This window comes from Heteronotia binoei, chromosome 6, assembly GCF_032191835.1.
Source record: "Heteronotia binoei isolate CCM8104 ecotype False Entrance Well chromosome 6, APGP_CSIRO_Hbin_v1, whole genome shotgun sequence".
NCBI classification, from domain to species: Eukaryota; Metazoa; Chordata; class Lepidosauria; order Squamata; family Gekkonidae; genus Heteronotia; species Heteronotia binoei.
The window spans coordinates 137,270,866-137,295,251 of record NC_083228.1 but is presented as its reverse complement, the minus strand read 5'-3'; the positions used below and the strand labels follow the sequence as shown (position 1 = coordinate 137,295,251).

Here is a 24,386-nt window from a genome sequence, read left to right as displayed (position 1 = left end):
CCCCGCTTCAGGGTCGTCAGAAAGCGGGGGGAGGGGAGGGAAATGTCTTCTGGGAACTCTACTATTCCCTAGGGAGATTTATTCCCATAGAAAATAATGGAGAATTGATCTGCGGGTATCTGGGGCTCGGGGGGGGGGGCTGTTTTTTGAGGTAGAGGCACCGAATTTCCATATAGCATCTAGTACCTCTCCCCAAAATACCCCCCAAGTTTCAAAAAGATTGGACCAGGGGGTCCAATTCTATGAGCCCCAAAAGAAGGTGCCCCTATCCTTCATTATTTCCTATGGAAGGAAGGCATTGAAAAGGTGTGCCGTCCCTTTAAATGTGATGGCCAGAACTCTCTTTGGAGTTCAATTATGCTTGTCACAGCCTTGATCTTGGCTCCACCCCCAATGTCTCCTGGCTCCACCCCCAAAGTCTCCTGGCTCCACCCCCAAAGTCCCCAGATATTTCTTAAATTGGACTTGGCAACCCTACTTTGGTCTCTCCCCACCCCCACCCCAACACACACTCTGTCCAGGATCCATCCCCAAAACTCCAGGAATTTCCCAACCCAGAGCTGGAAATCCTGAGCAAATGAGCAAAGAAAGAAAGACGTTCCCTACAGGAATAACATGGCTCTTCCTTGAATCAATGGAGGAGTTTCCCTTACGTTGAATGTCTGGATGATTTGCCATGAGGAGCAATGCCCACTGTAAGGCAGTGGCGCTAGTTTCTGTTCCTGCAATGAAAAAGTCAAAAATATCCTGAGCCAGGTTTTCTTCATTGTATGTAGAGCTGAGGTCATTCTTACTCTGTCGTTAGAAAGAAAAGAGACAGGGGATGGTTCAAATTTCAGATTTTATTAATATTGCAGCCCATAGCCGATATGAATATATTCAAATAAGCACAATCCGCATGCAATAAAGACAGATAAAATATTATACTATTTAAAAAAGAACTAATGTCAAGCCAACAACAAAAGTATACAGGAGTTCTTCGCACTTGAAAGAGGGGATATAAAACAAAGCCTAGATCAGGGGTGTCAAACATGTGGTCCAGGGGCCAAGTCAGGCCCCCGAGTAACTGGCTGTCATCTGCTTCCTACTCCCTATTTCTTGCTTCCTTCTGCATAACAGTTTGCTTTGCAAGGCTTGCTCAATTGCACAGGAGCTACAGAGCAAAACCTCTATTTTCTCCATTGGCTGAGGCTCCTCCCTTGGGGAGGAAGGGCAGGAGCCAGAGCTTGTTTTTATAGACTCTCTCAATTGCACAACAGAGCTACTAAGGCAAGCATCTCTTCCTTCTATTGGCTGAGGCTCCTCCCCCCCCCCCAGTCCCCTGAGGGAGTGAGGAAAGAGTCAGAGCTTCCTTTGCCCAGTTCCCATGGGAGAAATATAAAGAAAGTACCTTTAAGACTGAATGCTAGCATTTTAAGCATGTTTTAATTGTGTTTGTCTGTCCATATCTTAGCTACCTAATCTTAAATAGGTACTCATATGGCCTGGTCTGACATGGCCCGGCCTGGCCCATCAAGGTCTCATTTATGTCAGATCCAGCCCTCGTAACTAATGAGTTCGACACCCCTGGTCTAGATATTTTGACTATGGATTTGGTCTGTGGGTTAGAAATGGAGACAAAGCTCTACAAAATGTACCAAAGAACTGTCAGACCGCTTGGGACCAGCTAAGGAGATAGCAATCAAGATCTGAGGCAAGGAAACGAGATATAATAAGGGTTATTTGAATTGTGTGAAATATATTAACACACATAGAAACCCATGCTATTCCCTATATTGTGCTTTCACACACACTAAGGCTGCGATCAGACTGGCAGTTTGGCCTGATATAATTACTTTAATCTAATAGATTAAACGGGCTCATTCACATACTCACATCTGGCAGCCATTCCCCAGTCTACACGCTGAATTGTAAGATGTGTTGGAGATGGAGTAAATAGACAGCAGATGCATTCCAGGGCTTTCATACTTCTGTGCATTCATCCTGCATTGTTGGATGCCTGAATTCCCCCAGTGGGCACTCAAACTAGTTCAGAAGTGTGAACCTTTAGTTGATGATGATATTGGATTTATATCCCACCTTCCACTCCGAATCTTAGAGTCTCAGAGCTGCTCACAATCTCCTTTATCTTCCTCCCCCACAACAGACACCCTGTGAGGTAGGTGGGGTGAAAGAGCTCACACAGAAGCTGCCCTTTCAAGGACAACCTCTGCCAGAGCTATGGCTGATCCAAGGCCATTCCAGCAGGTGCAAGTGGAGGAGTGGGGAATCAAATGCTATTCTCCCAGATAAGAGTCCGCGCACTTAGCCACTACACCAAACTGGCTCTCAGTTTTGCTGGTCTGTTTTTTTAAAATGGTAGAGCATAGGTACATGGGAGCATGGGTGCACATGCACATCCAAGAAATGTCTTTAAAAAAAAAAAGACTAGACTTTATGCTCTGCGGTTGATGTGCAGCCCTAATCTGAACAGTCAATCACAGAAGAAGTGTGCAGTGCAGCTGGATCAGGATGGGAGTCTGCTCAAAAATCCCCGTCACAAAATTAGGGGCACGCCCAAACTGCACCAACCTGCCAGTCTGACCGCAGCCTAAATAACACACTTTCAATCGCTTTCAGTGCATTTTGCAACTGGATCACAACTTTAATGCCAGTAGCTCACGAAGTAGAATTTTTGCTCACAGGTCTCCACAACTTAGAGGGAGTATTGGTTGGTACAGGTAGTGTTCTCTGACAATAGATTCCATTTAATTTCATTTTTTAAAAATGAATTGCTCTCATCTCACATAAAGTATGGCCAGGCCTGGTGTGTGGGAGTAGACCAAGTAGGCGGCTGCCTTGGGCAGCACTTGGCCTAGGGGTGCCATGAAGTGCCCCCACTCCCCACAGCCACCACTGTCCCCTCCCCATGGCTGCCTGCTGCCGTTTGCCTCCTCGCACCTCTGCCAGCTGCCGTGCTATCCCCTCCCCCCATGCCTGCCGCCGTCCCGCACCCCGTCCCCTCCCTACAGCTGTCGGCCACCTCCCCGCCTGCCGGGCCAGCTGCCGTCCCCTCCCCACCCCCGCCGCCATCCCCTCTCCACCCCGTCCCCTGCCCATGGCCGCCATTCGCCTCCCTGCCCCCCCTTCCCTGTGGCTGCCGTTTGCCTCCCTGCCCACCGCACCCACCGCCATCCCCTGCCTGCTGCCAGCTCGGCTTGACAGTTGGGGGGGCGAAGTTAAATGGTTCAGCCTAGGGGCACAGGCACCCCTAGCCCTGGGCCTGAGTATGGCTACTTACTTTCTCCATCTGAAGCAGATAGAAATCAATGAAATCTTGAGGGTCATGCATGGCCTGATACTCCTTATGTTTTTCTATCTCCTTCCTTGCAAATGACCGTGCAATCTCTGCATTTGCTAACATCTTCTTGTGAGGCCCCGGGAGATATTGCATGACCTGAGGGAAGATTTCAGCCAACTATGGGGAAGATGAAGGCAAATTCCTGTAATTTTCATGAGACAATTCAGTGAAGTTGGTAATAGAACAACTCCTTTGAGTTCCCACATCAGCATCATGGTCTGAATTACACCAATTAGCTTTCCCATCAGTAAGTGAGAAGTAGGACCAATGGCAGAACTGGCTGGAATGGGAAGAGCTAAGGAACCCGCTGGGTCCCTTTTGTCCTTTTGTTTAAAGTTCCCCAAATTGCTCTTCATTAATCAACCAATAGTCAGAAGATTGTCACATGTCTTCTGTGAATTGCTTCACAGAGTCAGTCGCAGCTTTTGCTGAATGCTTTGCGTTACCCATGGTGCAGAGGGGTAAACCTGCAGTACCGCAGTCCGAGCTCTCTGCTCACAACCTGAGTTCGATCCCAGCGGAAGCTGGGCTCAGGCAGCCAGCTCAAGGTTGACTCAGCCTTCCCTCCTTCCGAGGTCGGTCAAATGAGTACCCAGCTTGCTGGGAGGAAAGCGTAGATGACCGAGGAAGGCAATGGCAAACAACTCAGTAAAAAGTCTGCCGCCACCCCAGAGTCGAAAACAACTGGTGCTTGCACAGAATTACCTTTACATATGAACACATGAAGCTGCCTTATACTGAATCAGACCCTCGGTCCATCAAAGTCAGTATTGTCTACTCAGACGGGCAGCAGCTCTCCAGGGTCTCAAGCTGAGGTTTTTCATGCCTTTTTGCCTGAACCCTTTTTAGTTGGAGATGCCGGGGATTGAACCTGGGACCTTCTGCTTACCAAGCAGATGCTCTGCCACTGAGCCACTGTCCCTCCCCTTTACCTTTAGTGTTACTACTTCTGGGGGTGGGGGATGGGTAGCTGTGGTAGTCAGTTGCAGCAAGTTCACACGGAACCACCAAGTTATCTTAAAGATCAATGCCCCTTTTTTCTGGCATAAGCTTCTGCTGCAAATTGTGGACACGCTTCAATACAACCGGCGGAGTGAGCTCTGAGTCATAAAAGCTTATGCTGCCATACATTTTGATGGAAGAAGAAGAGTTGGATTTATACCCTGCCCGTCACTCAGAGTCTCAGAGCAGCTTACAATCTCCTTCCCTTCTTCTCTGTTATTTGCTATCTGTAGGCCTTTTTTGGCTGCCTTTTGGCTTATGAAAACGGGCCAGGGTAGAAGGTAAGAGCACCTCTACCTCACTGAATCAGACCGTGACCCTGTGGTGCTTGTAATGGAATTTCCACAAGGCTCTTGCAGGTATTAGGGTTTGTAGAATCTTTCAGGATCAAGTGCCGTGTTCTACTGGAGAAAGTTTTCCTTCCAGATGTTTCAGCACAATTTTAACAGAAAGGAAGAAGGCATTTTCATCCACCAATCTTGGTACCCAGCTCTGCAAAACACCCTACAGACTATAAATTGCAGAAAGTCTCAGAACAACCAGCAAATTCCACAGAACAATCAGCACAGTCAACAACCATCTTCCTTATCTTCAAACCCCTTCCATCCTTCCCAGCAATTATCACGGAACAATGGTCACATTCAACAGCCAGTTTCCTTATCACTACCCTTCCAGGAAGCCCCACCAAACAATGGGCACATCCACAAACTAATTGCCCTTTCATCACACCCCCTCCAGCCTACAAATAGCAGCTCTCCAGCAGCCCTGGCCCCACTCAATGCACAGCAGCCAAGAAGGTCTGAGCGCCTGCTCCGGCTGCAACGCCACTGAGGATGTTCTCCGCAGCTGAGAAGGAAACGTCTGGAAGGAAAACTTTCTCCAGTAGAACACGGCACTTGAGACCGAAAGATTCTACAAACCCTAATGATGTTACCAGCCATGAAAACCTGAAATCTTTGATGACTTGCAGGTACATTATGGTTTCAAGTCCACATGGTAAACTTGCGTAAAATGTAACATCTCTACCTCGCCCCTGATTCTGCATGGTTCATTGGGGCAACATAGGACTCAGGCTCATACCGAAAACTTCAGGAAATCTAGATGGATAGTCATGTTAGTCTGTCTGCAACGGTAGAAAAGAGCGAGTGTCCAGGTATCTGAAGAAGTGAGCAGTGAGTCGCGAATAACCATCACAAATTTTGTTAGACCTTAAGGTACCATTGGACTACTGGCGTCTTGCTCTTTTTCAAGAAATCAATAATAAAACCAGCAGAGGCAGAATTTGAAAGATGCTACTTAATCCCAAGCCTCTGAACAATAGGTATAATCAGGGCTTTGTTGGTAGAAAAAGCCCAGCAGGAACTCATTTACATGTCAGGCCTCACACCCCTGACATCACCATTGTTTCACATAGGGCTCTTTTGTAGAAAAAGCCCAGCAGAGGCTGATTTGCATATTAGGCCACACCCCCTGATGCTAAGCCAGCCGGAACTGCGTTCCTGTGCGTTCCTGCTCCAAAAAAAAAAGCCCTAGGTAGAATAGTAAGTATTTTGTGGGGTGAACAGCCCAGATCCCATCCAGCATATATTGCTGGACTGTCAGTTATATTCTAATCCCCGGAGAGAACTGTTTGGCAATCTTTCTCTCCTTCCCTGTAACTTAGTGAATGGGATTGATTACCACCGCCTACGAGAATGAAATAGAAATCACAAGGGCTGTTAGTAGAAGATGATGAAGAAGAAGATATTGGATTTATATCCCGCCCTCCACTTGTTGCTTGTATATAAGAGAAGTGACAGCTTATAGCACATGCTGTAAAAGTGAAACTAGATCTGGAAGCTAGATGATCTAGATGACAGCAGGTGGCTGGGTGCCAGAGGTATTGCATCAGCCAGCACAGTCAGCATGACATAGCAAGTTGCTGATTGGCTGGTCTATGTATAAATGTACAGAGTCACTATGGTGTGTGTGGGTTAATGGAGTTGGAGTTGCAGCAGAGCATACTGTCGGAGAGAAGAGTGAGTGGTGTGTAAATAAATGTATATAGCGGTTTTACAGCTACTGTGTACAACCTTCATTCTTGCGTCGCTAAGAATCACCCTCTTGGACTCTAAGCGCATCGACACCACTCCGAAGAGTCTCAGAGCGGCTCACAATCTCCTTTACCTCCCTCCCCCACAACAGACACCCTGTGAGGTAGATGAAGATATTGGATTTATATCCCGCCCTCCACTCCAAAGAGTCTCAGAGCAGCTCACAATCTCCTTTCCCTCCCTCCCCCACAACAGACACCCTGTGAGGTAGATGAAGATATTGGATTTATATCCTGCCCTCCACTCCGAAGAGTCTCAGAGCAGCTCACAATCTCCTTTCCCTTCCTCCCCCACAACAGACACCCTGTGTGAGGTAGATGAAGATATTGGATTTATATCCTGCCCTCCACTCCGAAGAGTCTCAGAGCGGCTCACAATCTCCTTTACCTTCCTCCCCCACAACAGACACCCTGAGAGGTAGATGAAGATATTGGATTTATATCCCGCCCTCCACTCCGAAGAGTCTCAGAGCGGCTCACAATCTCCTTTACCTTCCTCCCCCACAACAGACACCCTGAGAGGTAGATGAAGATATTGGATTTATATCCCGCCCTCCACTCCGAAGAGTCTCAGAGCAGCTCACAATCTCCTTTACCTTCCTCCCCCACAACAGACACCCTGTGAGGTAGATGAAGATATTAGATCTATATCCCGCCCTCCACTCCGAAGAGTCTCAGAGCGGCTCACAATCTCCTTTACCTCCCTCCCCCACAACAGACACCCTGTGAGGTAGATGAAGATATTGGATTTATATCCCGCCCTCCACTCCGAAGAGTCTCAGAGCGGCTCACAATCTTCTTTCCCTCCCTCCTCCGCAACAGACACCCTGTGAGGTAGATGAAGATATTGGATTTATATCCCGCCCTCCACTCCGAAGAGTCTCAGAGCGGCTCACAATCTCCTTCACCTTCCTCCCCCACAACAGACACCCTGTGAGGTAGATGAAGATATTGGATTTATATCCCGCCCTCCACTCCGAAGAGTCTCAGAGCGGTTCACAATCTCCTTTACCTTCCTCCCCCACAACAGACACCCTGTGAGGTGGGTGGGGCTGGAGAGGGCTCTCACAGCAGCTGCCCTTTCAAGGACAACTCCTACCAGAGATAAGGCTGACCCAAGGCCATGCTAGCAGGTGCAAGTGGAGGAGTGGGGAATCAAACCTGGCTCTCCTAGATAAGAGTCCGCACACTTAGCCACTGCACCAAACTTCCTGAGAAGTCTATTAAAATTTATGCGGGGCATGTTTCACTATAAATTTTATTAACTAATTGTTCTTAATCTTAGACTGTATATCTTGTCTATCCTTATTGCACGTTATGCCAATAAAAGGGATGATGATGATGATGGTATATTGTCTTCCAGAGTTTGTCAGAAAAGTCCATTTGCTTCCTCATTTTAAAAGAACCCAATTGATACGTTTTAAGTCTAAATATAAGCCTTTGCAGGGCTTTTTGGGTAGCAGAAACTCCTTTGCATATGAGGCCACACACCCCTGATGTAGTCGATCCTCCTGGAGTTTACAGGGCTCTTCGTACAGAGCCTACTATAAGCTCCAGGAGGATTGGCTGTATCAGAGGTGTGTGGCCAAATATGCAAAGGAGTTTCTGCTACAAAAAGAAAAGTCCTGAACTTTTGTGTGCATGCACACCTTGGTACATGAAGGCTTCTACCTGGAATTAAACTTTACTGGTCTTAATGGTGCCACTGGACTCAGACTTTGTTCTGCTGCTTCAGACTAGGGCTGCTAAGCCCCTGGTCTGGGTGCGGGTTCCCCCATCTGGGAGGTTCCCAACCCACTGGCCCACATTAGGCCGGCGGGGGCAACTCCCCCCTTCATCGCTGGCGTGATTACGTCACCCAGAATTGACATCAGCACACAGGCGACTTTCCTGCACGGCCGCTCTAGGGGTTTCCAGGAAAACTCTATGGTTTTCCCGGACGCTCTAGCCATTTGGGAGGGAAAACTTGATAGTACGCAGTGGACTTGGCAACCCTACTTCAGACCGACGTGGCTACCCACCTGAATCAATTGCCACGTGAATTTTTTCTTGCATCCCTTGTTGATCTCAAAGCTTGGAGAGACAAAAACTCTGGGAGAGGAGACCTGTTGGACCCAGCAGGAAACGAATAGATTACTTACATAATTAAAGAAGGTGCCCGGATAGTTTATTAACTTGTCAATGATGTCAATCAGCATGATGAATTCTTTATCGTCGACAGAGAAACGGTGCCCAAAAGCCAAAGCAGAGACCACGTTGGAGACTGAGTTTTTGATGTGCAAGGAAGGGTCGAGCGGCTGCCCTGAAAATAAAGGTGTTTACAAGGTCACCACATTAGTTCTACCTCTCCTGTGAATTGCAGCAGTGAGATTTCATAGCAGAGTTAGCTATAAAGCAGCGCTGGAATAACATCCTTGAAACTGACTGAAGTCGCATATGGACTTTCGCTGTTAGTGTTCAGACGGCTTACTGTAAACTTGGAAAGTGTTATGCTAATGCTTGATAGATATATTGTACGAGTGTGTAGTGTGAGAATAATACAAGAACGCACCAATAGAAGTCAGCTTACATGGTGTTTTATTTCTGTGGTTGCTCCAGCTGGGGATTGGCAACCCTAGAGAGCCAACCTCCGCTTCAGCTCCATTTCTTACCTGCAAAACCTAATCATATCCCTAGACAGAATCTCCAGCCCTGTCCCACCTACTGTCAGCCTGAAAACAGTTTAATTGACTTTCAGGTCATCTCATTTCACTAGCTAACTCATCCTGTACATGAGCTAATAGCTGGCTCTATTCTCAATGCAGAACTACCGAGCTCTATTGATCCATTCTTTTAGCAATCTATCCTTTTTTTTTTTTTTTCAAAATAACAAAACGTAATCAACTTTTGTGGCTTTTTAAAATTGAACAGTGAAATAAAGTGAGTTCAGCCTGCTCTGAATTAACCAAGAACTAGGGTTGCCAAGTCCAATTCAAGAAATATCTGGGGACTTTGGGGGTGGGGCCAGGAGACCTTGGGGGGTGGAGCCAGGAGACATGGGGGCGGAGCCAGGAGCACGGGTGTGACAAGCAGAATTGAACTCCAAGGGAGTTCTGGCCATCACATTTAAAGGGACAGCACACCTTTTAAAATGCCTTCCTTCCATAGAAAATAATGAAGGATAGGGGCACCTTCTTTTGGGGCTCGTAGAATTGGACCCCCTGGTCCAATACTTTTGAAACTTGGGGGGAATTTTGGGAAGAGGCACTGGATGCTATACTGAAAATTTGGCACCTCTACCTCAAAAAACAGCCCCCCCAGAGCCCCCGATACCCGCAGATCAATTCCCCATAATTCCTTATGGGAATTGTTCATGGAGGTGCATAATGGCTGTGGAGGTGGGGCTTCCCCCGCCGGCCAACTGGCTGGGGGAGGGGGGAAGCCTGTAAAACCGGGGGATCCCCCGCTGGGACCTGGGGATTGGGAAGCCTACCAAGAACACTTTATTACAAGAAGAAACAGTCACACACAGCACAGGCACTTCATTAATCATACACACCATGATTGAGTTAAGCATGCCCCCTTTAGCAGGCAACAGTTACTCCTATTGGCTCACTCCAGAATACCTTCTTCTGCATCTCTTTGTTACAAGTTGATACATGCCTGGCATCCTGATTGGCCAGTTCTTCCAGGCTTCAGGATCCTGGTTTGCAAGGAGTGCCTGTCTCAAGCTCGGGCAATAATAACCCAGTGAGATGCAATACATAACACAGCAAACACATAACAAATAGTGTGAACACCAGGCAGCATGTCAGGGGGAGGCAATGCAGATGGACGAGGAGACGTAAATTCAGTGCTCTGCGTACATGACCGGGGTTGGGGGGGGGGGGAATCTCTATTGTCCAGTGCACAGGTAAATTAATTCAAGCATTCACTGAGCTATGGCAAGCAGGAAGGCCACAGAGAACATGAACCAGTTCCGTTTCCCAAAACCACATACCTTTTGCACGTGCCAAAATTTCAACAAGCTCATGGGCCTCCTCTTGTATTTGGTGCTCCACGCCTTTCTTCCCCAGTCCCAGTTTCCGCATGGTGACCAGCCCGAACTTCCTCTGTTGCTTCCAGTTGTGGCCGTTTGACAGTATAATACCTGAGGCCAAAAAGAAGGAACGAGAAATTAGTTCAGCACATTACTGTAGAAAATGGTTCGCATTGCCAACGTTGAAAACACCAAACGCTAAACTTATGTATAAGCCCAGGGCTTTTTTTTTTGTAGCAGGAACTCCTTTGCATATTAGGCCACACACCCTTGATGTAGCCAATCCTGCAAGAGCTTACAGGGTTTTTATTACAGGGCCTACTGTAAGCTCCAGGAGGATTGGCTCCATCAGGGGTGTGTGGCCTAATATGCAAAGGAGTTCCTGCTACAAAAAAAGCCCTGTGCCTATGAGTTGAAAGGCAACCCAGTTTTTTAAAAAGCCATAGAACCTCAGTCCCAATGCAGAAGCGATTCCTGTCTGATACAATCAGGTCTCATTTCGGGCAGGACCTCATAGGAGCGGAACTCCAGAACCTCTACATTTTATTGTGCTCTTTCTTTCTTAAGAAGCCAGTTTCTTTCTTAAGAGCCAGTTTGGTGTAGTGGTTAAGTGTGCGGAATCTTATCTGGGAGGACCGGGTTTGATTCCCCACTCCTCCACTTGCAGCTGCTGGAATGGCCTTGGGTCAGCCACAGCTCTGGCAGCGGTTGTCCTTGAGAGGGCAGCTGCTGGAAGAGCCCTCTCCAGCCCCACCCACCTCACCGGGTGCCTGTTCTGGGGGAGAAAGATAAAGGAGATTGTGAAATTGTGTTTATATTTGTGGATTTCAATGGCTTCCCTGAGTAATCTGACCTGGTACCTGGACGTGTTGTCCAGCATTATAGTGTCTTGGAATAAGATACTGTGTCCTGTTTGAGTTAGGCTATGTGTGGTGCTGATGTAAACCTGTCCACAGTTGCAGGGTATGTGGTATACTCCTGTAGAAGTGAGGGGGCCTCTTCTGTCTTTCTAGACCACGCTGTGTGGAGAAGGGGGCCCCGGGGAAGGGGGAAGGCATGCAGTTGGATAAGGTGCCAATCCTCCAGGGGTGCCCCAAAGAAGCACTGAGGTCTCTGTGAAACCCAAGTGCAGGGTGGCAGAGGACCTGGAGGCCTGGCCTCACAGCTGGAGAGGGGGATTGGGAGTCCTGTTCCTCTCAATCTGAACCCCGGGACTGAGCAGGTGGTGGCAGCGAGCCCAAGGGGCAGGAGGAGAAATAGCTCCCTCCAGGAGTTGGCGACTCCATAGGGAGCTGACGGGACCGGGTCTGAAGGTAGAATCGGGCCGGTTCTGCCACACTGATGATAGCATCTGTTGTATTTTTCTGGTGGGTCTGAATACTGTTTGTAGGTTGAGTTTTCACATCTGATCAGTGATTCCTTTTACATATGGCAAAAACACTTATAAGCACATAAGAGAAGCCGTATTGGATCAGGCCAATGGCCCATCCAGTCCAACACTCTGTGTCACACAGTGGCCAAAAAACTCAGGTGCCAACAGGAGGTCCATCAGTAGGGCCAGGACACTAGAAGCCCTCCCACTGTTGCCCTCCTCCCCAGCGCCAAGAATACAGAGCATTACTGCATCAGTCAGAGAGTTCCATCTATACTCTGTGGCTAAAAGCCACTGATGGGCCTCTGCTCCATATGTTTATCCAATCCCCTCTTGAAGCTGGCTATGCCTGTAGCCATCACTACCTCCTGTGGCAGTGAATTTCACATGCTAATCACCCTTTGGGTGAAGAAGGACTTCCTTTTATCCGTTCTAACCCGACTGCTCAGCAATTTCATTGAATGCCCACGAGTTCTCGTATTGTTCTCATATTCTCGTATAGACTTCTTTCTCTACCTTCTCCATCCCATGCATAATCTTGTCAACGTCTATCATGTCACCCCTCAGCTGACGTTTCTCCAAGCTAAAGAGCCCCAAGCTTTTTAACCTTTCTTCATAGGGAAAGTGTTCCAACCCTTTAATCATTCTAGCTGCCCTTTTCTGCACTTTTTCCAATGCTATAATATCTTTTTTGAGATGCTGTGACCAGAATTGTACACAGTACTCCAAAAGAGGCTGTACCATTGATTTATACAGGGGCATTATGATACTGGCTAATTTGTTTCCAGTTCCCATCCTAATAATTCCCAGCATAGCATTGGCCTTTTTTGCTGCAGTCACACACTGTAGGAGACTGTTTTTCCTTAGTTTGTTCACTTTGTTTTGTTTTGCTGCACTGAGTCAGAGATGAAGAAGGAAAGGGAGGATATACAATTAGATGAGAAGGAGACAGAGAAGGGGGGGGGGGGGAGAAAAACTGGATCATCCCAGCCCTGAAGGAAGGTGAGGAAGCTGTAGAAAGCCAAGTTTTATGACTCAGGTGACTTTCATGGGTAAATGATGAACAATTATAACTTGAAATGTTAGTGTGTGAAAATGGAATTCAGATTTCTAATCTACTTTAGACTCTCCTTTATGTAACAGCTGACTCAAGACCAGTTCCCACCTTTAGAATGGGACCCTTCTTTTGCACCCACCCCTTTTAAAATAATAATAATAAGAATTGCAGATTTATACCCCATCCTTCTCTCTGGATCAGACACTCAGAGCAGCTTATATCTTCTCCCCCCACAACTGACACCCTGTGAGGTGGGTGGAGCTGAGAGGGCTCTCACAGCGGCTGCCCTTTCAAGGACAACCTCTGCCAGAGCTATGGCTGACCCAAGGCCATTCCAGCAGCTGCAAGTGGAGGAGTGGGGAATCAAACCCGGTTCTCCCAGATAAGAGTCCACCCACATCAACTATTTACTAATGAAGGAAGCAAATTGCCATTCTGCTGAATACAGTATACAGAGGGGAAACTGAAGTCCCCCTGCACATTCGACCCCCCTTCCTCCTGCTTGCATAACAGTGTGTGATTGGCTGGCCATTTTGGAGGCTGAACAGGAATTTGATGGGGCTTTTTAAAACCGGCTGCTTTTTGGCCTGAGAGCTAGTTTGGTGTAGTGGTTAGGTGCGTGGACTCTTATCTGGGAGAACTAGGTTTGATTCCCCACTCCTCCACTTGCAGCTGCTGGAATGGCCTTGGGATAGCCATAGTTCTCACAGAGTTGTCCTTGAAAGGGCAGCTGCTGTGTATTATTTAGTGGCTGACTTTTTTGCTTTTCTCATTAGTTGGTATTAAAATGAATAGTTTAGATTTATACCATAAGCAATAAACATTTAAAATATATATAATAAAACAATAAGACTGTAGGATGCAATGGTTGTATTGAGTTAAAATTTAAGACTTACAGGTAGAAAAAGTTATATATTAGGTTTGAAAGGTAGAAATTTAATAGTTATGTTTACTGCTTCTCTTTTTCTTTTTTGATTAATGTTTCTTTGTCTTATGATCTCCCCAATTACCCTTTTTTTTGCTTCTGTATCCCTGCATTATTCCCCCCCCCCTTTATACTGAAACCTAATTAAAAAATTGAAATCTTAAAAAAAAGGGGGGGCAGCTGCTGTGAGAGTTCTCTGGGCCCCACCCACCTCACAGGGGAGGAAGAAAAAGGAGATTATAAGCCACTCTGAGATTCTGATTCAGAGAGGAGTGGGGTATAAATCTACAGTCTTCTTCTTCTTCTTCTTCTTTTGTATCTGTAGAGTTGCTGACTCCAGGTTGGGAAATACCTGGATATTTTGGGGGGTGGAGGGTATGGTTTGGGGAGGGGTGGGACTTCATTGCTGTGTAATGCCATAGAGTCCACCTTCCAAAGCAGCCATTTTCTCCAGGTGAACTGATCTGTCACCTGGAAGTCGATTGTAATCCTGCAAAGAAGACAAAGGCAGTCTTTCATTCTTCCCAGCGACTTACCCTTATTTTTTACCAAAAGGGTAATGACAGGGGAAACTGGGCGGTCGACAAAGTCTTCTGAATGTTTGATCAACACCTCTTTCACTCCTTCAAATCCAGACACTACAACCACAGGCATAGATCCGAGCCACAGACTGTAAATGTTTCCGTATTGTTTTGCAAGCTGCCATTTGCAACAGAAGAGACAAGATAAAAAGTCAGACTTGCTGAGCTTTTGTAACATGTGTTCTTCAGTAAAACCTGTCCCCTTCACCTTTCTTTACTTCTTTCATTCCTGGCCACATGAAGCTCTTCTCTCAGCCAGTTCTCTTATAACCCAACCTTTCCAAACCTGATTTTCACTTCTTTTTCCTTGCCCAAATTTACTTTCATAGACAATAAGAAGAAGAAGAAGATATTGGATTTATATCCCGCTCTCCACTCCGAATCTCAGAGTCTCAGAGTGGCTCACAAGCTCCTTTACCTTCCTTCCCCACAACAGACACCCTGTGAGGTGTGTGGGGCTGAGAGGGCTCTCACAGCAGCTGCCCTTTCAAGGACAACCTCTGCCAGAGATATGGCTCACCCAAGGCCATTCCAGCAGGTGCAAGTGGAGGAGTGGGGAATCAAACCCGGTTCTCCCAGATAAGAGTCCGCACACTTAACCACTCCACCAAACTGACCCAAGGCCATTCCAGCAGCTGCAAGTGGAGGAGTGGGGAATCAAACCTGGTTCTCCCAGATAAGAGTCCGCACACTTCACCACTACACCAAACTGCACACTAACCATTACACCAAACTAATAAGCTCCAATGAGTCGTGGCGGCCCGGGAAGGGAGACCCCATTGCTGGCTTTTGGCAGAGTGCCATTGTTACGAGCACCAAAGGTCAAGAGTCTGGGAGTGCACCTGGAGTCCTCTCTATAGAGGCCCAGATAGCAGCCACTGCTAAATCCACCTTCTTTCATCTGTGGCAGGTATGGCAGCTGGTCCATTTCCTGGAATGTAGCGACTTAGTGATGGTGATTCATGCTATGGTCATCTCGAGAGTGGTCTACTGTAATGCCCTCTACAAGGGGCTGCCCTTGACTGTGACTCGGAAGCTGCAGCTGGTGCAAAATGCTGCAGCACGGTTGTTAATGGGGCTCCCTTGACAGGAACACATTCAACCAGTGCCAAAAGAGCTGCACTGGCTGCCCATTGCATTCCGAATTTGCTTCAAAGTGCTGGTATTGACCTATAAAGCCCTACATCGCTGCGGGCCTGTCTATCTATGGGGCTGCCTTTCCCCACATGTCCCCTAGAGAGCACTGCATTTGGGAGGCCAAAGTCTTCCCTCCATCCCCGAACAAAGAGAGGTCAAACTGAGCTCCACAAGAGCCAGAGCCTTCTCGGTGGCAGTACCAATGTTGTGGAACACCCTCCCCGAGGCTATATGGGCCCTGCTGGATCTCTCCCAATTCCACAGGGCCTGTAAAACAGAATTATTCCTATTAGCCTACGACATCTGAATGGAGATGGCTGCCACCCTTATAACTGAGTGAATACCAGCTGTGATAAATTAGATAATTTCTCAAAGACCATTGACGATAAACCATCTATGAAATTAACAGAAATTAAATTGGCCCACTGAGGAAACCATGAATTGCCACAAGAAGTTGTGAATAGCACCATTCTGTAATATTCATAATTGTATAGTTTTAGCATTCTGTGGTTTTATTGATTTAATATACTCCTTGGTGGTTGTTAGCCGCCCTGAGTCCTGTCGTGGAGAGGGCGGGATATAAGTTCAAAGTAAATAAATAAATCATAGAGTTGGATGGGACCTCCATTCCATCCCTCTGCACAATGCAGGAAACCCACAAACACCTCCCCCTAAATTCACAGGATCTTCATTGCTGTCAGATGGCCATCTAGCCTCTGTTGAAAAACCTCCAAGGAAGGAAAGCCCACCACGTCCTGAGGAAGCCTGTTCCACTGAGGAACCGCTTTAACGGTCAGGAAGTTCTTCCTAATGTTGAGCCAAAAACTCTTTTGATTTAATTTCAACCCATTGGTTCTGGTCCTACCTTCCAGGGCTACAGAAAACAATTCCACACCGGCTTCCGGGGAGGAAAATGGCGAGCTGAGTTGTCTCTCGTAACGGGAGCAAGCTGAAGGTCTTGTTCGGGGTAGTGGAGGGCAAACCAAAGCCCACTGCCTACCTTTCTCAGTGAGAGAAAGGTCCAAGACTTGCACTAAAAACTTTAGAAGAGATTTACCTTGGCTGAAAAGGAGCTTTGGAGAAGGGTCCTTTGAGGCTTTGAGGAGTCTCAGAAGTTTGCAAAATTATCGTCTGCAAGATCTCTCAGAGCCATCGATTTGGCATAAGCTCGTCACGATCCTAACCTTCTGGGACATTTTTAAACAACTAAAGTCTTGGAAGACCAGTGGAACTTGGATAAACAGAGGAAAAAAGGTACAGAAACTCTTCTTTCACTCCGGAGCTATTTACAGACTAAAGAGACGTTTTAAAGGTGGAAATAAGGGGAAAATATAAAACTTGCAAGTAGAAGAAGGGAAGGGTGAAGTTTGGATTATTTTGACATAAAAGACAGTGTTAAAAACTGCTAAAAATTGAAGAGAAATCATTGTTGTGTCTACTTACGATTTGTGGAATGTAAACAACCATACTGCGCAGGAATATACTGGAACAGTCCTCTAACTCTACTGAGCAAGACAGGAAGTGCGTCAAGCAATCTATAAGGTTGAAGGTGACAGAGACAGGAAGCAGTAAAGAAAAAAGCCTACTCTACATCATAGAGAAACATCGGCAGCCATTGCTGGGAGGTCCAATTTAAAACATCGTTTTAAAAAGATTTGGGACTTTAAAAAGTGACAGAAACGACAGGGAAAAGGGTAAGAAGATAAGAACTATTGACTACATTATTGGTGGGCTCCTGGGGTGATTTTAAAAGGGGAAAAAAAATCTTTAAAAGGAGAAAAAATCGCGGCCGCCATTTTGGATTTTTTAAAGACTTTTTTGTTAAATATCTTTGCTTTGGGGGCTCAGAAACCAGCGAAATTGGGCTTGCTGGAAAGGGCAAGCCCTGCTCTATTGAACCTGACTGTCAGATTTTAAATTGGTGAGGTCAAAAATTTCGTCATTTTTTTAAAGGGGAAAAATTCTTCAAAAATTTATATCTGGGCCTGGGAAGCTCAGAAGAAAACAGAACAAAGTTTAATTGAGAGAGAAAATTTAGACCTTCTGAACTTGGTAGTCAAACTTGCAAATTGTGCGACGGAAATTTTTGGTATTTTAATTGCATCCCCCTTGCTCTTTGCTTAAATGTCAGAGCCCAGGCAGCTCCGAACAAGAGCCCTTTCATTAGAAAAAATGCAAGACCAAATGGAGGCTATGGAAGCCAGGATTATGAAAGGAGTTAAGAAAATGATGGAAGAGTTGAAGGAAGAACTTACTACAGTGATTAAAAAAGAAGTGGATGACCTCAAAAACCAAATTGGGAAAATAGACAAGAAAGTACAGGAGGTGGAGGAGAAAGTTAAAACACATGATACCACCTTGCTGAAAGTACAAGAAAAAGTGACGATTCACGACTGCAAATTAATGGAAAATCAGCTACGTTTGAGAGGAGTACCTGAGGAAGAGAATGATGATTTGAAAGGATATATAACAAATGGAAAAATTTCCAAAAGAAGATAGAACATTAATATGGTACTTGCTCTCAGCTGCTAGGACATTGTATGCGCAGTTGTGGAAGCAAGAAAAAATACCAGAAAAATGGGACTGGATTATGAAAGTTATGTCATGGAGTGAAATGGACAAATTAACAAGAAAATTAAGAGACTGTGATTTAGAACTTTTTAACCAAGAGTGGAAGAAATTCAGAAGATATGTAGAGAAAGAGTGGAAAATAAAAGGACATTGGACAATTTTTGAGGATTAAGATTTTTAAGATAACAATATAACTCTTGAAGGGGGTTCTTCTTCCCTATGTTTCTTTTTTGTTTCATTTTTTTTCTTGATAGTTAAGGGTACCTTTAATATCTGTTTTTTTAAAGAAAATAACACTGGCGGGGGTCAAGTAATTGGGGGAGGGGTGGGAGAAAGTAAGATGTGGGGTAGAATGATGGTCTTTTTCTTAATATATATTAAGCTTTTTATAAGTTGTAGTTATAGTTCTACTACCATATGTTACTAATAAAATTGTTTATTCAGCAGAAAACAATTCCACACCATCCTCTCTATGACAGCCCTTCAAGTACTTGAAGATGGTGATCATATAATCTCTCAGCTGCCTCCTCTCCAGGCTAAATATCCCCAGCTCCTTCAACCTTTCTTCATAGGACTTGGTCTTCACACCCCTCACCATTTATTATTTATTTATTTGATTTATACCCCACCCTCCACGTCGAAGCAGGCTCAGGGAGGCTTACGGCATAAAATTCCAGAAACAATAAAATTAATAAGTATTAAAAATACATATTCGGTAATAAATAACAATGATTAAAACAGTTAAAACAGAAAAAACAGGCTATTAAATTGGTGCTATTCTGATGGCAATGGCCTTCTTCCACAGCTCTTAAATACCGGTGCCAGTCAATTGTATGCCAGCCAGATAGGGTTGCCAAGTCCAATTTCGGAAATATCTGGGGACTTTGGGGGTGGAGCCAGGAGACACTGGGGTGGAGCTGGGGGGGGGGACGGCTGCCGCCGCCGCCTGTTCTCCGCTCACTGTAGCTGCTCCTCCGAGATGGGCTCAGGCTGAGCCCATCTCGGAGGAGCAGCTAAAATGAAGCCGAGAAGAGGCGGCCCTGCTCTTCCGGCAGTTTCTGCAGGAAACACCGCTGGGCAACTGGACCTCCGAGGAGGGTGTGGGGCCGCAGAAGCCGCCCGCCCCGTCTCGGGGAAGCCGCGAAGGCAGCAGAGAAGGGAGGGCGGCAAGGACAACCCACCGGGCCTCGGCAGCTCCATCCCCCTGGCCTCCCTCCATCCCGTGCCGCTGCGGGGCAGGGCAGGGCAGGGCGCTTACTCACCTGGGGTTGCTGGGACTTGGGGGGGGGGGTGGCGGCGGCTGTGCTGCTAGAGGCAGCTGACCACACGGTCGGTGTAAAGGACGGGCTTGAGGGTGCGCGAGTGCTACGGGCGCAACGGGCGGGGCGTGGAGACCTTCTGCTACGGCTGGCCACAGCGCTCGCGCACCCTCAAGCCCGTCCTTTACACCGACCGCGTGGTCAGCCGCCTCCAGCAGCACAGCAGCCGATGAGGAGCACATGGAGCGCGAGCGCAGGCGGCCCCCTCAACCCCCGCTGGTGATGCTGTTCACCCCCAGCATCCTCCCCGGCAGCCCCCAACGCCGCCAGCAGCAGCAGGAGGACGCCGCTTCTCCCCCGCTTCCGTTTTTGCGGGGAGCGGGGGAAGAGGCTCGGAAACCTGGGGTCCCCCGCTAGAGCGGGAGGGTTGGGACCCCTGAGCCAGAAGAGGACAGTCTTGCAGGCCTTGTGGAACTGCACTATTTTCATCGCCCTCCTCTGGACCCGTTCCAGCTTATCTATATACTTCTTAAAATGTGGTGCCCCAAACTGAACACAATACTCCAGGTGAGCTCTTACCAGAGCAGAGTAAAGTGATACCATCACTTCACGTGATCTGGACACTGGACTTCTGTTGATACAGCCCAAAATTGCATTTGCCTTTTTAGCCACCGCATCGCAATAAATGGACCTTATCTCCATGAGCAGCTGTTTTCTAAGAAAGCTTTCTTTTTTCTCCCCTCTCCCCTGCACCAAAAAGACTGGGTCCAGATGGGCAGTTTAAGCTGACATAGGGATGGCTTGCAAATGGATTAAAAAAATCAAGCTCAAATGTACACATCTTAGGAAATGGTAGCAAATTCTTTTCCCACATGCTATCCACCTTTCCAAGCTTCTGAATGCCAGAGAGCGCGTGACGTGGTTTGGTGGCTTTAACCTGTCAATCCACTCTAGGTGCTCAGCAGTATTGTTTAAAAAAAAAAAAAAACTGCCCCAGGCGCATGGGAGCATGAGTGCATGGCCACTAAAAAAAATGTAAGGAACAAAAGAAACTCAAATCACACTAATCCAAACTGGAGAGCCAGTTTGGTGTAGTGGTGAAGTGTGCAGATTCCCCACTCCTCCACTTGATTCCCCACTCCTCTACTTGCAGCTGCTGGAATGGCCTTGGGTCAGCCATAGCTTTCACAGGAGTTGTCCTTGGAAGGGCAGCTTCTGTCAGAGCTCTCTCAGCCTCACCCACCTCACAGGATGTCTGTTGTGGGGGGAGAAGATATAGGAGATTGTGAGCCGCTCTGAGACTGATTCAGAGAGAAGGACGGGGTATCAATCAGTCTTCTTCTTGGAGAGCCAATTTGGTGTAGTGGTTAAGTGTAAGGACTCTTATCTGGGAGAACCGGGTTTGATTCCCCACTCCTCCACTTGCACCTGCTAGCATGGCCTTACATCAGCCATAGCTCTGGCAGAGGTTGTCCTTGAAAGGGCAGCTGCTGGGAGAGCCCTGTCCTGTCCCACCCACTTCACAGGGTGTCTGTTGTGGGGGATGAAGGGAATGGAGATTGTGAACCGCTCTGAGACTCTTCGGAGTGGAGGGCGGGATATAAATCCAATATCTTCATCTACCTCACAGGGCGTCTGTTGTGGCTATTTGCTTATATTCATCCTTGGTTATAAGGCTCTCCTTCCATTTCCTAAATGAGTATTTTTTATTTCTCAAGTATTTAGAGAGTTGTTTATGGAACAACCTTGGTTTCTTTAGGCTCCTCCCATTTTTCCTTCTCATAGGAATCATTTGTGATCGTGTAAGGTTGCCAAGTCCAATTCAAGAAATATCTGGGGACTTTGGGGATGGAGCCTGGAGACATTGGGGGCAGAGCCAGGAGCTAAAAACCCCCATGTTCTTATCTCTTGATTCATTGATGAATACTCTCAACGTGTGCTCTGCAGTGCAGAATACACACCTGAGACAGAATGCCATGCCATCGACTAACCACAGCAGGAAAAAAAGCTAAAACCCCCCATGTTCTTATCTCTTGATTCATTGATGGATACCATTTACCGGTGCCAACGCTGGGAGCTGGTGCCAGGCTGGTGCCCCAAGCCAGATGACCCCCACCACCCCTCACTTCCTTGGCGAGGGCGAGCTTGGAGGCGACCATAGTGGGGACATAGAGACATTTGAAGCTGCCTTATACTGAATCAGACCCTTGGTCCGTCAAAGTCAGTATTGTCTACTCAGACTGGCAGCAGCTCTCCAGGGTCTCAAGCTGAGGTTTTTCACGCCTATTTGCCTGGACCCTTTTTTGGAGATGCCAGGGATTGAACCTGGGACCTTTTGCTTACCAAGCAGATGCTCTACCACTGAGCCACCATCCCTCCTTCTGGCCTCAGCAGGCATGCACGCATGCTGTCGCTCTGCCCCTCGCATCTGCAGCCGAGCTCACTGAGGAAGCAAGGGTGGGCAGGCGCGCCGAAACGAGTGCCCCCCCCCCGAGCCGTGCTCCAGGCAGCCGCCTCCTGCTGCCTAATGGACGCGCCGGCTCTGCCATTTAGATTGACATACCTTAATCAACATATCTTGAGAAAACGTTGATCCTATTTTCCAAACGTTTCCAATGAAAGGAAGCCGAAGAGGCCCAGGAGGGTAGGCCTTGCACGATTGCGACAGTTTCAGGAAGTGGAGGATCAGGAGAAACATCAACACAGCAACCAACAGGGTCCATAACCTCAGCATTGCCCTTGCCTCTTTTCTCTTTCTCTTTGTATCTGTCAGCTAGATGGGTGAACTGCTCCCTCCCTTGCTGTTTTTTTCTAGCTGACTGTTGTTAAATCAGCTTTCAACTGACGCTCTTGCATCATGGTTTGGAATGCAGCCAGATAGGAGCAACGTGTTAACTATTAGAGGGGAAAATCTCTCTGAGGGAAAAAAGCAAGTATAATAGCTACATTTACATTCGCTGTGAGCAGTCTAAATCAGGGGTGGCCTACAGTAGCTCTCCAGATAATTAATAATAATAATAATAATTTTTATTTATATCCCGCCCTCCCCACCTAGGCAGGCTCAGGGCGGCTAACAACATGTTTTAACATGGCGGCTAACAGATGTTTTTTTTGCCTACAACTCTCATCAGCCCCAGCCAGCATGGCCAATGGCTGGAGCTGATGGGAGTTGTAGGCAAAAAACATCCAGAGAGCTACCATTGGCCGCCCCTGCCTTAAATCACTGAGCAGGGCTTTTTTTTGTAGAAAAAGCCCAGCAGGAACTCATTTGCATATTGAGCCACACACCCCTGACATCACCATTGTTTCACACAGGGCTTTTTTAAAAGATAAGGCCCAGCCAGACTCATTTTCATATTAGGCCACACCCTCTCACACCAAGACAGCCGCAACTGCGTTCCTGTGTGATCCTGCTAAAAAAAAAAAAGACCTGCAGCTGAGTATAAAAGAGACAAACACAATGCTCTAACTCTAACAGCATTTATACCACTGTGCGCTTTCATGAGGCAAAAGTTCATTTCTTCACAGAGAATGCAAAGAATGTATTCTCATTTTAACTGAAGGGGGGAGCTCTGTCTCATGCAAGATTAGAATCATAGAGCTGGAAGGGACCTCCAGGGTCATCTAGTCCAATCCCCTGCACGATGCAGGAAATCCACAAATACCTCCCCCTAAATTCACAGGATCAGCACTGCTGTCAGATGGCCATCTAGCCTCTGTTTAAAAACCTCCAAGGAAGGAGAGCCCACCACCTCCCGAGGAAACCTGTTCCACTGAGGAACCGCTCTAACGGTCAGGAAGTTCTTCCTAATGTTGAGCCTTAAACTCTTTTGATTTAATTTCAACCCATTGGTTCTAGTTCTACCTTCTGGGGCCACAAAAAAACAATTCCATACCATCCTCTACATAGCCCTTCAAGGGCTTGAAGATTGTGATCATATCAGCCGCCTCCTCTCCAAGCTAAAAACCAGTGGGGGGGGCCTTGGAGATTTTTAAACATGCTTAGATGGCCATCTGATAGCAATGAAGATCCTATGAATTTAGGAGGAAGTATTTATGAGTTTCCTGCATTGTGCAGGGAGTTGGACTAGATGACCCTGGAGATCCCTTCCAGCTCTATGATTCTGTGATTTTATGAATTCAAAGGAGGCACACAAAACACCACTGGGTGTTATAACATCCAAGGAGCCAATAGAAAGACTTGACTGTTTGGCAGAAACTTCTTGCCTGAATAGGTACATACCGTACTTTATGCTCTCTTTCATTGAGAGCTAATGGCCCAGCATAAAATATGTACCACTGAGTCATTAGTATTACAGAGGCTGTAAGGTTGGATCACCTAGCCCTCAAGGCTCGTGTGCGTGTGCCAACCCAACCCTGTACGGGCGGCAAGCCTATTTTGGCTCGCCCGCGGAGTCTGATGGACCCTGAGCGGTTCCAAATGGCTCTGCGGGATCCCTGGCCCCCTAGCGATTCCCTTGATGGCCTGGTAGAGACTTGGCACGACAGGCTATCCAGGGCCATCAACGAGATCGCACCCCGGCGTCCTCTGCATCCCCGTAATAGGCTGGCTTCATGGTACACCTTGGAGCTACGGCAGCTGAAACAGGGACTCAGACGACTAGAGAGACGGTGGTGGCATACTCGTGACGAAGCGACGAGAACATCCTACAGAACGTTTATGAAGTCTTATGAGATGGCAGTCAAGGCCGCAAAGAAAGATTACTTTGCGGCTAGGATTGCGTCTGCAAATTCGCGCCCAGCACAATTATTTAAGATAATTGAGAATTTGACTATTCTGCCTCAAGGCAGACCAAATGCGAGAGAATTGGAAATAAGCTGCGAGGCTTTTGCGAAATTTTTTGCAGATAAAATCTCGTCACTCCGCCAGGGCCTTCCCGCCACATTGGATACAGTACAAGAACCCGAGGCTCCGTGCCTGTCTTCTGATTTTATCTTGGACCACTTCGACGCACTCAGCCTAGGGGAAGTCGACGGAATTCTCTCTACTGTGCGCCCTACAACTTGCGAT

General features: G+C 47.2%; 1 protein-coding gene across 1 annotated transcript in view; it reads right to left on the bottom strand.

Moving 5' to 3' along the window:
* LOC132574455 (cytochrome P450 2J5-like) overlaps positions 1-22,167 on the bottom strand; it is a 30,113-nt gene extending 7,946 nt beyond the window's left edge. The window contains exons 1-6 of the mRNA XM_060242809.1: positions 21,918-22,167; positions 14,343-14,505; positions 10,414-10,563; positions 8,576-8,736; positions 3,281-3,457; positions 654-795 (exon numbers count right to left, since the gene is read on the bottom strand). Coding sequence (XP_060098792.1) covers positions 654-795; positions 3,281-3,457; positions 8,576-8,736; positions 10,414-10,563; positions 14,343-14,505; positions 21,918-22,088 — 964 coding nt within the window. The 5' untranslated portion in view covers positions 22,089-22,167. The remainder of the gene's footprint in view (positions 1-653; positions 796-3,280; positions 3,458-8,575; positions 8,737-10,413; positions 10,564-14,342; positions 14,506-21,917) is intronic.
* Between the last annotated feature and the right edge of the window lie 2,219 nt (positions 22,168-24,386).